We start from the raw sequence: 13,283 nt of genomic DNA on the forward strand, positions 1-13,283 counted from the left end.
GGGACATGTGACATCTATCCTTAAACATATTATCTAAGAAAAAAAAAATCGAACTTCTTCATAAATTTTGGCCAAAATGTATTGTTACGTCTTTGATAAAAAAAAAAAAGAAAAATCCCAATAAGCGTATACTGATTGGTTTGCATGAAAGTTATAGTGTTTACAAACTATGGGATATGTACTGGAATTTTTTTTAAGCTATTAAATGGTCGATGATCAGCGACTTATTGTGGGACTGTGATAGTGTGGCAGCCTGAAACCGATGCTGGGGAGAAATAACTGACACTAATACAGTGATCAGTGATAATATATACACTGTCCCTGTACTAATGACACTGGCTGGGAAGGGGTTAACATCGGGGTGATAAAGGGGTTAAACATGTGCTGCTTTTACTAATAGATCTTAAAGTTTATCATCCCTTAACCCTCTTGGGCATGGAGGTCACCAGAGCTTCGCTGGTTGCCACTGGATTCTTCTTCCACTCCTTCATGACGGAGCTGGTGGATGTTAAAGAGCTTGCACTCCTCCACCTTCTGTTTGAGGATGGCCCACAGATGCTCAATAGGGTTTAGGTCTGGAGACATGCTTGGCCAATCCATCACCTTTACCCTCAGCTTCTTTAACAAAACATCGGTCATCTCGGAGGTGTTTGGGGCCGTTATGTTGGAGTACTGCTCTGCTTCAGTATGTCACAGTACATGTTGCCATTCATAGTTCCCTCAATGAACTGTAGCTCCCCAGTGCCGGCAGCACTCATGCAGCCCCAGACCATGACACTCCCACCACCATGCTTGACTGTAGGCAAGACACACTTGTCTTTGTCCTCCTCACCTGGTTGCCACCACACATGTATGACACCATCTGAACCAAATAAGTTTATCTTGGTCTCATCAGACCACAGGACACGATTCCAATAATCCATGTCCTTAGTCAGCTTGTCTTCAGCAAACTGTTTGCAGGCTCTCTTTTGCATAATCTTTAGAAGAGGCTTCCTTCTGAGATGACTGCCATGCAGACCAATTTTTATGCAGTGTGCGGTGTATAGTCTGAGCACTGACAGGTTTACCCCCCCACCCCTTCAACCTCTGCAGCAATGCTGGCAGCACACATATGTCTATTTCCCAAAGACAACCTCTGAATATTACACTGAGCACGTGCACTCGGCTTCTTTGGTTGACCATGGCAAGGCTTGTTCTGAGTGGAACCTGTCCTGTTAAACTACTGTATGGTCTTGGCCACCATGCTGCAGCTCAGTTTCAGGGACTTTAAATCTTCTTATTGCCTAGGCCATCTTTAGGTAGAGCAACGATTAATTTTTTTTTTAGATCCTCCAGAGAGTTCTTTGCCATGAGGTGCCACGTTGAACTTCCAGTGACCAGTATGAGAGAGTGAGAGCGATAACACCAAATTTAACACACCTGCTCCCCATTCACACCTGAGACCTTGTAACACTAACGAGTCACATGACATTAGGGAGGGAAAATGGCTAATTGGCCCCAATTTGGACATTTTCCCTTTAGGGGTGTACTCACTTTTGGTGCCAGAGTTTTAGACATTAATGGCTGTGTGTTGAGGGGACAGCAAATTTACACTGTTATACAAGCTGTACACTCACTACTTTACATTGTAGCAAAGTGTAATTTCTTCAGTGTTGTCACATGAAAAGATAGAAGAAAATATTTACAAAAATGTAAGGGGGGTGTACTCACTTTTGTGAGATACTGTATGAGAGAGAGAGCGAGAGCGAGAGCGAGAGCGAGAGAGAGAGACATATTCACCAATGCAAAAAACTTTTATATTGAACGCCAGAAAAATAACCCACCTCATTTTTGGAGATATATAGATATATATTATATTTTGCAGAGACCCTAGAGAATAAAAAGGCAGTTGTTGCAATTCTATTACGTCACACAGGATTTGCGCAACTATTTTTCAAACGCTATATTTTTGGAAAAACACACTTTAATGAATTTTATTGTGAAAGAACACAATATATTATGGGGGTTATCGGTGATTTAACTCCATAATGTGCAACATCCCAAAATTAGAATATAGACACAGATGTTCCCCTGTTGTGGGACTTTGTAGGCACTTCATTTACATAACAGATAGGCTCATAAAAACAGGTTTTATTATAAATCATCTGTAAAAAAAAAAAAAAAAAAAAAACAGAATACATGGTATTGACAGCTAAACTCTAATGTAAAACACTAAAGTAATAGCTTTGCATAATGCAGCAACATCCACACACGTAGGACACCCAACATTAGAGGTGATTATTCTTCCAAAGTAAATACACTTTTGCACACTGGTACTGACTAGTATTCCAATGTTTCTCTTCTACCTCATTTTTCCTCCCTCACTCAGCTAATATGACCCCAGTGCTGATGGAGAGGGACAGGGGAGGGCCAAACAAGGATGCTTTGCAGGCATCCAGCATCCTTCTTATTAACCAACGACATCATTTGTTGTTAGGATGCCGGCGGCGGCTAGAAAGCTGTAATGCTTTCCAATGAAAACCTGAGGTTTCGTCTAACTAAAAGCCAGAAGATTCAAACAAGGAAGACGCCGCTCCAGGTGAGCGGTCACTACGGTCTGGAGGCGCTGGGTACAAGCCACGGCTCGCTAACGATAATCAAGAGGAAGAAAAGAACGGCTACACACCACAGGAACGTTCCAACGATTTTATTCCAAAAATAGCAAATGACAGCCAACAAAGACAGAGTGTCCGAACCCAGGAGGTGACGCGTGCGTTTCACACTGTATGGTTTGAAGAAGCACTGAGGTCCAATGTGAAACGCACGCGTCACCTCCTGGGTTCAGACACTCTGTCTTTGTTGGCGGTCATTTGCTATTTTTGGAATAAAATCGTTGGAACGTTCCTGTGGTGTGCACAGGAACAAGGAGACTCCGAAAGTCTCTAAAGATGAACGGCGCCTGCGCACTTGCTAGTACGTTCTGCCCAGAGTCCAGGTTCAAGCCCCACCATGCAAGTGGACATACAGTAGCACTTAGTAACAGGGCCCATCGCGGGCTCGCTTCACTGGCAACGCTTCGGGCATGGCTTCGCTCGCCGAGCTTCAGGCAAAGCCTTGCCTCGCCCGCCACGCTTCGGGCACAGCCTCGATTCGCTCGGCCATTTTTTATTCTAACTCTGTGTCCACTTGGATGGTGGGGCACAGACGCAGACGCCGTTCATCTTCAGAGACCTTTCGGCATCTCCCAAGTGCAGTACAGGGTGAACACTATCCAACGGGGGACAATATGCGACAACACCAGTCATACGTCATCATATTCGAATCCGTCGAACTTTGGTGTGCTTGTTTGTGGCCAAGTCCGTTCGGTCGGGAAAGTCCGTCGGAAAGTAATACCCCTGTAAGGCAAAGGCATAATGAGCTAGCATGCAACGCATACTAGCTCATTATAAAAAAACTTACCTTAGAACGAGGCATCTCACCTGGTCCATGCCGAGGGAGATGATATGTTCCCTCGGCGTGTCTTCCAGTGCTCTGAGTGGCCGGAGCCGCAATGTTGTCACTCCTGTGCATGCTCGCGGGAGACTTCTTTCCGGCAAGGTCCGGCATCTGCTGGGCTTTCAGCCAAAAATCCCCTGTGCGCATGCGCAGCTGCAGTCAGTGGCTCATTGCAGGGGGAATATCTCCTAAACCACAAAGGTTTAGGAGATTTTTTTTTTACCTACAGGTAATCCTTATTATAGGCTCACCTGTAGGTAAAAGTACAAAAATTGACTATACAACCACTTTAAGCTGGAGATCTACGCAGTGAATTTTGGCCTGAGTTCCTGAGGAGCCGGCTGCCATTTGCGCCATCAGTGACACTGTCAGCACTCTTTTACCAGGCCTCCTTTGGCTGAAAAAAAAAAAAGGATTTGGATGAAAATTTGTCAGCTGTACAGCGCCTGAATTCAAAGAGCTGCTAGCCCAGGTCAGGTATTTTGACAAAAAAAAAGAAAGAAAAAATTATTCTCTTTACAAAAGAAAACGCCAAAATGGAAAAATGCGAAAAAACGCTAATAAATGATATTGCAAAAACGCTGAAAAACTCACTGCACAGCTACTGATGTTTTTATAACGTTCATGAGGCCTAAAGGCTTTCTTTTTTTAAATAACAATCATGTTATACTCACCTGCTCGGTGCAGTGGATTTGCACAGCGCAGCCCTGATCCTCCTCTTCTCAGGTCCCTTGTCAGAACTCCGTGTCCCTCCCTCCAAGCATGCTTGCTCCTGTGCCGCAGCTCTGCATGTCCATTCACACAATGAGCTTTGGCTAGGCACCACCCCCTCTCTCTCCTCATTGGCTCACTGGCTGTGATCGACAGCAGCAGAAGCCAATGAGGAAGGAGATCCCCAGTGAGCCGAGTCTCGTGGACTTCACTGAATCGAGAGGAGGCTCAAGTATTAGGGGGGCTGCAGTGCAGAGGAGGTTTTTTTACCTTTATGGAATTCATAGAATACATGGAGGTAAAAAACCTTGAGCCTTTAGAACCACTTTAACCACTTCAGCCCCCGACCATTTTGCTGGCCAAAGGCCAGAGCACTTTTTGCGATTCAGCACTGCGCCGCTTTAACTGACAATTGCGCGGTCAGTACGACGTGGCTCCCAAACAAAATTGATGTCTTTTTTTCCCCCACAAATAGAGCTTTCTTTTTGTGGTATTTGAACACCTCTGCGGTTTTTATTTTTTGCTATAAATATCCCCCAAAAATATATAAAAAATATTTTTTCCCTCAGTTTAGGCCGATATATATTCTTCTACATATTTTTGGTTAAAAACAAAAAAAGAATCACAATAAGCATTTATTGATTGGTTTACACAAAAGTTATACCGTCTACGAAATAGGGGATAGGTTTATGGCATTTTTATTAGTTTTTTTTACTAGCAATCGCGGCGATCAGCGATTTTTATCGTGACTGCGATGTTATGGCGGACACATCGGACAATTTTGGTGCGATTTTGGGACCATTCACATTTCTACAGCGATCAGTGCAATTAAAATTGCATTGCTTACTGCGCAAGTGTGACTGCCAGTGAAGGGGTTAACACTAGGTGGCGCTGTAGGGGTTAAGCGTGTCCTAGGGATGTGTTCTAACTGTAGGGGGGGTGGGCTAGCTGTGACACATCACTGATCATAGCTCTTGATCACAGGGAGCAGAGATCAGTGACACTGTCACTAGGCAGAATGGGGGGGATGCATGTTTACATAAGCATCTCCCCTTTCTTCCTCTCCGTTAGACAATCGCGGGTATCCCAGCGAACATAGCATCCGCGGGACCTGCAATCCTACTCATGGAGCTCCCGGGCCGGCGTTAGAATAAAAAAGATTTTTTATTCGAATGCATTCTACGCATGAAGATAAAGCGCCTTCTGTGTGTAGCAGCCCCCCTAATACTTACCTGAGCCCCATCTCAATCCAGCTATGTCCACGACTGCCTCATCCCTCCTCATTGGCTGAGACACAGTGCACGGTGGTGCTGTTGGCTCCTGCTTCTGTCAAACAAAGTCAGTTATCCAATGAAGAGAGGGGGGGGGGGGCTGAGCCACAACTTCTTGCCTGAATGGATATACGGAGTTGCAGCTTGGCTCGGGTGCCCCCAAAGCAAGCTGCTTGCTGTGGGGGCACTCAAAAGGGAGGGAGGGGCCAAGAGAGCTAAAGAGGGACCCGAGAAGAGGAGGATCTGTGCTGCTGTGTGCAAAACCAACTACACAGAGGAGGCAAGTATAACTTATTTTTTTCAATAAAAATAACAAATCTAACACGAGATTTTACAATCACTTTAAGCAGGAAGGGGCGGAGTTAGGTGGATGGTAGAAGAGTCTAGAGATGGGTTCCTAACACTAAATTAAAGTCAGCGCTGCCCAACTGCAAGGGGCATTCATGTGACTGGTCACCCAACGCACGTTCTGCTGGGATAAGATGGCTATCTGAACAAGAAGTCCACATCCTAGGACCCTGCTGCAGCAAGTTAAAGAAATCTTTCTCGTTTCCTCCATAGTCTGTTCCATTCACAAAAAGTGAATGGAACAGACAATGGAGGAAACAAGGAAGATTCTGTATAGAGTAAGCATATTTGCTGCAATATCTTCGCTTTGCCTGGAATTCAGCTTTCGGTGATGTGAAGGGATTTACCAACATACAGTATGTCTAATAAACTGGTACAAGATGACTTTGTATTGAATTATATTTATATGTTAATAACAAGGTAAAAACATCACACAGACAGAAAATAGTCCATATTTAAGTAATACAAAAAGGCTTTCAGTAAAATAAACATCTTTCATACGACAATTAGTTCAATAATTTACCAATCTGTCAGGATGCTGCTGATGCTAGCTAATAAATATTAATCGGCCATGTGGGAGATGCTGCATGTTATCTGCAAAAGTAGAAACGACATTAAAGTGAACCTGTGGCCTTCTAATCAAAGCAATATCAATGTGAGCACTTCGCTGTGCCTATACACAATCCTCTTATTTACTGCTCCAGTATCCCAAAACTCTCAAGGATACATCCAAATGGATCATAGTAAGCTCTCTCCGAGCCAATGCTGTGCAGAAGGTTCGAAAACTTCATTGGGGGTGATTTACTAGAACTGGGGAGTGCAAAATGTGGTGCAGCTCTGCATAGAAACCAGCTTTCAGGTTTTATTGTCAAAGCTTAAAGTGGTTGTAAACCCTATAAAAAAAAAAAAAAACCCTGCAAGACAAAGGCATAATGAGGTAGTATGCATGCCATACTAGCTCATTATGAATTACCTGAGATGGAAGCCCTCGCTGCGGTGCCCGTACACAGCACCGGCCAGCGACATTTCTCCCCCCGGAGTTACTTCCGAGTATCGCGGCTCCCGCCCTGTGATTGGGCGGGAGCCGAGATGACGTCACTCCCGTGCATGCGTGTGGGCGCCGCTGGTAACGGCACAGTCTAATTGAAGCAATGGCACGTACTGCCATTGTTTCAGTGACGATTACGTCAGCACATGCAAATACAAGGGGTTTCTCCTAAACAGTGCAGGTTTAGGAGATATCCAATGTAGCTACAGGTAAGCCTATAGGCTTACTTGTAGCAAAAAGTGGTTGCAAAGAGTTTACAACCACTTTAATTGGACAAGCTGAAGTTAGAAGCCGATTGGTTTCCATGCACAGCTACACCAGATTTTACACTCTTCAGTTTTAGTAAATCAGCCTCAATGTATATAGATAACCCAGAAGCAATACACAAGGAGGTTGATTTACTAAAGCGAGAAAATTTAAAATCTGGTGCAGGAGTTGTGCTTGGCAGCCAATCAGCTTCTAACTTCAGCTTGTTCAATTAAGCTTTGACAATAAAACCTGGAAGCCGATTGGTTTCTATGCAGAGCTGCACCAGATTTTGCCGTCTCCAGTTTTAGTAAATCAACCCCATGTTTTCATCCTCTAGTGCGGCAGGGTACAAAGACTGGAAACTATCTTGGCACAGATGGGGTCAGCAAGCAGGAGCTCCAAAGCATCTTCTAGACCAGAGGTCTCCAAACTGCGGCCCTTTGCTAGCCTTTATCCGGGCCTTGGGGCATTATTCCTCCCACTGACACAAACGATGGGGCACTATTCCTTCCACCAATACCAATGAGGGGATACTATTCCTCCCACTGACACAAACGATGGGGCACTATTCCTTCCACCAATGCGGCAGCCTGGCTGGGGCCTAGGCTCCCAACTTTTCTAATACCAATGAGGGGATACTATTCCTCCTACTAATAGGGACAGTACTACTACTCCTATTGACCACCAACCCTAAGACCATATTTATTCTCACTCATGCCGGGCCTGTGACATTTTCTGCCCCTGCTGGCCACAATCCGGCCCTCCTCAAGTCTGAAAAGTTTGAAGAACCCTGTTCTAGACCCCCGACATGGGCCACAGCCTAAATGCAGTTCCCCTCTGGCTACAGGAAAACATTTATCACTCTCGTTTTCTTTGTGGCAATGCACATGAAACAATGTTATGAGAAAAAAAAAAATGGTCTTTTATACAATGCAATATTTTATTTTACAAAAGTTCAAAGGTCCTCCAGGAAAGAATTAAAACTTTTACCAGGTAATCATGGTCTGGAGGGTGTTAACCTGAATACAGACCTTCCTCTTCTACAAGACACAAAACAAAGGCGTTTTTATACTTACCTTTATGGGGGGGCTTGTGTATCAAAAAAGTAAACCCACATCTCTGCTCCCTAGCTGCTGCAAGTATTCTACACTTTTGGGTGTGTACAATAATTCCTCCCCCCTGGCTACTGTGGTTCCTCCTGTCCAGTTATATCTCACTACAGGACCTACAAGTCAGCTGGAGAAACCACAACAGCTGGATGGGGTGGGAAGAGGGAATAAGTAAAAGATGCCTGAATACTTGCAGCAGATGGGGAGCTAAAATGCAGTGGCTTTCCAAAACACAGGCCACCAGAAAGGTAAGTACCACCCCCAACAAAACAACCTGTCTCAGAAGGGCTGATCTGAAATAAGGGCTCAGACCTCACACAGCCATTGGTTCTTCCGTGGAATTGAAAGTATTCCCCCCCCCCAAAAAAAGTTTCACATTATGGAGATAATGCTGAAGGCAAAAAAGGAGTGAAGATTCCAAAATGAGCGGCAGGATGGGTTGGTATAAACATTCTTTTGCCGGATCTTTCTTTTGTTTGCTTTAAAGGAAACTTCTGATACTCAATTTATGTATTTCTGACCTCTCCTTCTGAGCTAGTTGTCTGATTATTCCTTGCTAAAGGATTCCTCATCTTCATACTTATTATGGGTGAAGGACCAAAAGTATTGGCACCACTGGATCAGCATGCCAGCCAGCAATCCGGCATTTTTAAAAGGCGAGCAATGGTTGCCTAAACATGTATTGCAGTAGAGGTTTCCCGTAATGAGCCAAGGTCTGTGAATTACTGACTAGTTCCTGGAGAATCTCTTTCATATACATCCCAAGATGACCAGCATCGGCCTGTGTGTCCGTTCTTCCTCCAACCATATTCATTTATTCCAGTGACTGTGGCAAGACTCAATCTTGCAGAATAGCATCAAACGTGGCAAGAAAAATGAGATGGATCGTTCTACCAGAACGACATTGTGCTACCACCAGGGTTGGGAGTCCGTATTCCCTGGTTACATTACAATACCCATCTCTAAATATATGTCACCGCCTGGCGGGTTTGGGCATCAAGAAAACTTTAACAGGTTTGCTGAAGGGGATAGTGCCTTCGGTGGTGCTGTCCAGGGCAGGCAGGGTGTCTGTGCTCTCGCCCCACGCTGGCTTACACGATCGGTTTAATATTTTGCTGCGGCTGGAGCTGTAGGCAAGTAGGAGTCGTACTTCGATCTGACACGGCTCTGCCAGAATAAGATAAAACAGGAGATGTAATGTCAAGGGAAGGATATATAGTTACGGTAATATATAGAGAATAAAAAGGAAAAAGGTTTATATTTACAGACTGCACCCTCCCATCTATTAAACCAGTGGTCATCAACCCTGTCCTCAGGACTCACTAACAGGCCAGGTTTGCAAGATAACTGAAATACATCACAGGTGATATCATTTGCTGCTCAGTGATTGCAGTATTGTAGTCTGCATCTCCCCAAGGTAATACATAAAACCTGGCCTGTTCGTGGGCCCTGAGGACAGGGTTGATGACCTCTGTATTAAACCACTTGAAGACCAGGCCTTTTCTGGCACTTTTTCTTTACAAGTTTAAATCAGTATTTTTTTTTTTTTTTACTAGAACTTTGCTTAGAACCTCAACACATTAAAATGGTTGTACACTTTTGTGTTTTTTCACCTTAATGCATCCTATGCATTAAGGTGAAAAAACACCTGGCAATGACCGGCCCCCCAGCCCCACCCATTTTACTTACCTGAACCCTGGAAATTGACCCGCCCTGTCTCTCTGCCCGGGGTTCTGGGCTCTTTATCGGATAGATTAATAGCAGCGCAGCCATTGGCTGCCGCTACTGTCAATCAAATCAAATCCAATGCCGCAGCCCCCCCCGAGTCATACATTCGGCGGCTATAGACGCCGAAAACTGGACTCGGGAACGCGCCTGCAAGGTAACCCCCGGGAGAACGCTTCTCCTAGAGGGTTATCTGATGTGGGGAGGAGCCGTGAGAGCCGCCGAGGGACTCCAGAAGTCGAGGATCGGGGCCACTCTATGCAAAATGAACTGCACAGTGGAGGCAAGTATGATATGTTGTTATTTAAAAAATAAAAATAAAAATAAAAAAGAGAACCCTTACAATCACTTTAAATAATATTTTTAGCAGAGACTCTAGAGAATAAAATGACGATCGCTGCAATTTTCTTATGTCACACAGTATTTGTGCTGCAGTTACTTAAACGCTATTATTTTGGAAAAAATACATTTTAATGAAAAAAAAAAAAAAAAAACAAACATATATACACCAATTTTTTTGTATAATATAAAAGATGACGTTACGCCGAGTACATAGATACCGAACATGTCATGATTTAAAATTTAACACCACCTGGAATGGCGACAAACTACGGTCTCCATAGGTGAGGATTTAAACACACGTTTAGAGTTAGAGGAAGTCTAGCATTAGAATTATTGCTCTCATCTCTAGGCTGGGAAGCCTGAAATCAAAAAAATAAAATAAACAATCTCAGCTTCCCAGCCGAGGCCCAGCCATATCTCAGGAGGGATTTTGTCCCACTCCACATTGCAAATCCTCTCATTTGGAGGCTGACGTTTGGCAACTCGCACCTTCAGGTCCCTCCACATATTTTCTATGGGATTAAGCTAGGCCACTCCAGGCCCTTAATGTTCTTCTTTTTGAGGCACTCCTTTGTTGCCTTGGCCATGTGTTTTATGGTGAAATACCCATCCAGGACCCATTTTCAGTGCCCCGGCTGAGGGAAGAAGGTTCTCACCCGATATTTGATGGTACATGGCCCTGTCCATTGACTCTTTAATGCAGTGAAGTGGTCCTGTCCCATTAGCAGAAAAACACCCCCAAAGCATGTTTCTACCTCCATGTTTGACGGTGGGGATGGTGTTCTTGGTGTTCTTGTTCCTGCAGCATTCCTCCTCTTCCAAACAAGGCAAGTTGAGTTAATGCCAAATAGCTTGATCTTGGTCTCATCTGACCACAACACTTTCTCCCAGTTATCCTCTGAATCATTCAGATGTTCATTAGCAAACTACAGATGGACCAGTACATGTGCTTTCTTGAGCAGGGAGACCTTGCTGGTGCTGCAGGACTTCAGTCCTTCATGGCGTAGTGTAACTAATTGTTTTCTTGGTGACTATGTTCCCAGCTGCCTTGAGATCTTTGACAAGATTCCCCCGTGTAGATCTGGGCCGATTCCTCACCGTTCTCATGATCATTGAAACTCCACGAGGTGAGATCTTGCATGGAGCCCCAGACCGAGGGAGATTGACAGTTATTTTGTGTTTCTTCCATTTGGGAATAATCTCACCGATTGTTTTCATCCACTCACTAAGCTGCTTGGCGATGGTCTTGTAGCCCATTCCAGCCTTGTGTAGATCTACAATAGGGGTCTCAGACTGGTGGTCCTCCAGCTGTTGAGAAAACTACAAGTCCCATGAGGCATTGCAAGGCTGACAGTTACAAGCATGACTCCCACAGGCAGGGGCATGATAGGACTTGTAGTTTTGCAACAGCTGGAGGGCCTCCAGTTTGAGAAACCTTGTCCCTGACATCCTTGGACAGCTCTTTGGTCTTGGCCATTGTGGAGAGTTTGGAATCTGATTACTTCTGTGTCTTTTTTACAGGTAAGAAGTTGAGATCAGGACCGCTCCCCTTTAAGGCTGGGTTCACAATGGAACGACATGACAGTTGTACCATTTTGGATCCGACTTTGACCTGCGACTTGAAGTCCGACTTCAATGAACAGGGATCTGACTTTCATCCCCGACAATACCAGGCACTGTGTCTGGTATGAATCTTTAGGGGGAGCTCCAGCCAAATAAAAAAAATAAAACGCATGGGTTTCCCCTCCAAGAGCATACCAGGCCCTTCGGTCTGGCATGGATTTTAAGGGGACTCCCAGGCCGAAAAAAACTATGTAGGGGTACCCCCCAAAATCCATACCAGACCCTCATCTGAGCACACAGCCCGGCAGGTCAGGAAAGGGGGTGGGGAAGAGCGTGCGCCCCCCCTCCACCCCGAACCGTACCAGGCCACATGCCCTCAACATGGGGTCGTGGGCACTTTGGGGCAGGGGGGGGGGTCCTGCGCCCCCCACCCCAAAGCCATCTTGATGAGGACAATGGTCTCTTCACGACAGCCCTGGCCGTTGTTGGTAAGATGCCAGCTCCCCACCCTATGAAAATGAATATAGGGTACATTGTACCCATTCACCTTACAAAAAATAAAAAATTAAGATAGCTTAATTATTAAGACAGCTCCGGGATCTCTTCAGACTTCTTCCCTCTGGTGCTTCTACAGACTCACCGCTCACTACAGACTCAACAAATGGTCACTGGAGTCTCTATGATCGTTTGGAGGCCAGGCGCGATGTTATGACGTCACGCCTGGCCTTTGCGTTCAAACAAATGGCGCCACCTCGGCTGGGAAGCCAAGATTGTTTATTTTATTGATTTGATTTCAGGCTTCCCAGCCTAGAGGTGAGATGTGGGGTCTTATTGACCGCATATCTCACTGTAAAGAGGACTGATGTCCTCTTTACAGAGGACATCAGTCCTCTTTACAGTGAGATATGCGGATGTTTAGGGATGTTTACATTTCTTGTAATAGGAATAAAAGTGATCGCAATTTTTTTTTTTTAAAGCAAACGCATATGCAAGTCCCACCCACATATGAAAACTGTGTTCAAACCACACGTGAGGCATCGACGTGAACGTTAGAGCAAGAGCAATAATTCTAGCCCTAGACCTCCTCTGTAACGCAAAACATGTAACCAGTAAAAAAAAAAAAATAATTTTAAAGTGTCGCCTATGGGGATTTTTAAGTACCAAAGTTTGGCGCCATTCCACGAGCGTGTGCAATTTTGAAGCGTGACATGTTGGGTATCTATTTACTCAGTGTAACTTAATCTTTCATATTATACAAAAAAATTGGGCTAAGTTTAATTTTTTTTTTTAAAGCATGAAACTTATTTTTTTTTTTTAAATGCGTTTGAAAAATTGCTGTGCAAATACCGTGCAATTTTACACGTAGGAGACAAATGTCAGAATAGGCCTGGATGGGAAGTGGTTAACCACTTGCCGACCAGCGCACGACGATGTACGTCGACA

The 13,283-nt window shown here is 44.7% G+C and overlaps 1 protein-coding gene across 1 annotated transcript in view; it reads right to left on the reverse strand.

Moving 5' to 3' along the window:
• Nucleotides 1-8,022: 8,022 nt before the first annotated feature.
• INTS4 (integrator complex subunit 4) overlaps nucleotides 8,023-13,283 on the reverse strand; it is a 77,135-nt gene continuing 71,874 nt past the window's right edge. The window contains exon 23 of the mRNA XM_077451365.1: nucleotides 8,023-9,377. Coding sequence (XP_077307491.1) covers nucleotides 9,184-9,377 — 194 coding nt within the window. The 3' untranslated portion in view covers nucleotides 8,023-9,183. The remainder of the gene's footprint in view (nucleotides 9,378-13,283) is intronic.

The sequence above is a fragment of the Lithobates pipiens genome, unplaced genomic scaffold (genome assembly GCF_037356315.1).
Source record: "Lithobates pipiens isolate NorthernLeopardFrog02 unplaced genomic scaffold, aLitPip1_a1.2 Scaffold_23, whole genome shotgun sequence".
Taxonomy (NCBI): domain Eukaryota; kingdom Metazoa; phylum Chordata; class Amphibia; order Anura; family Ranidae; genus Lithobates; species Lithobates pipiens.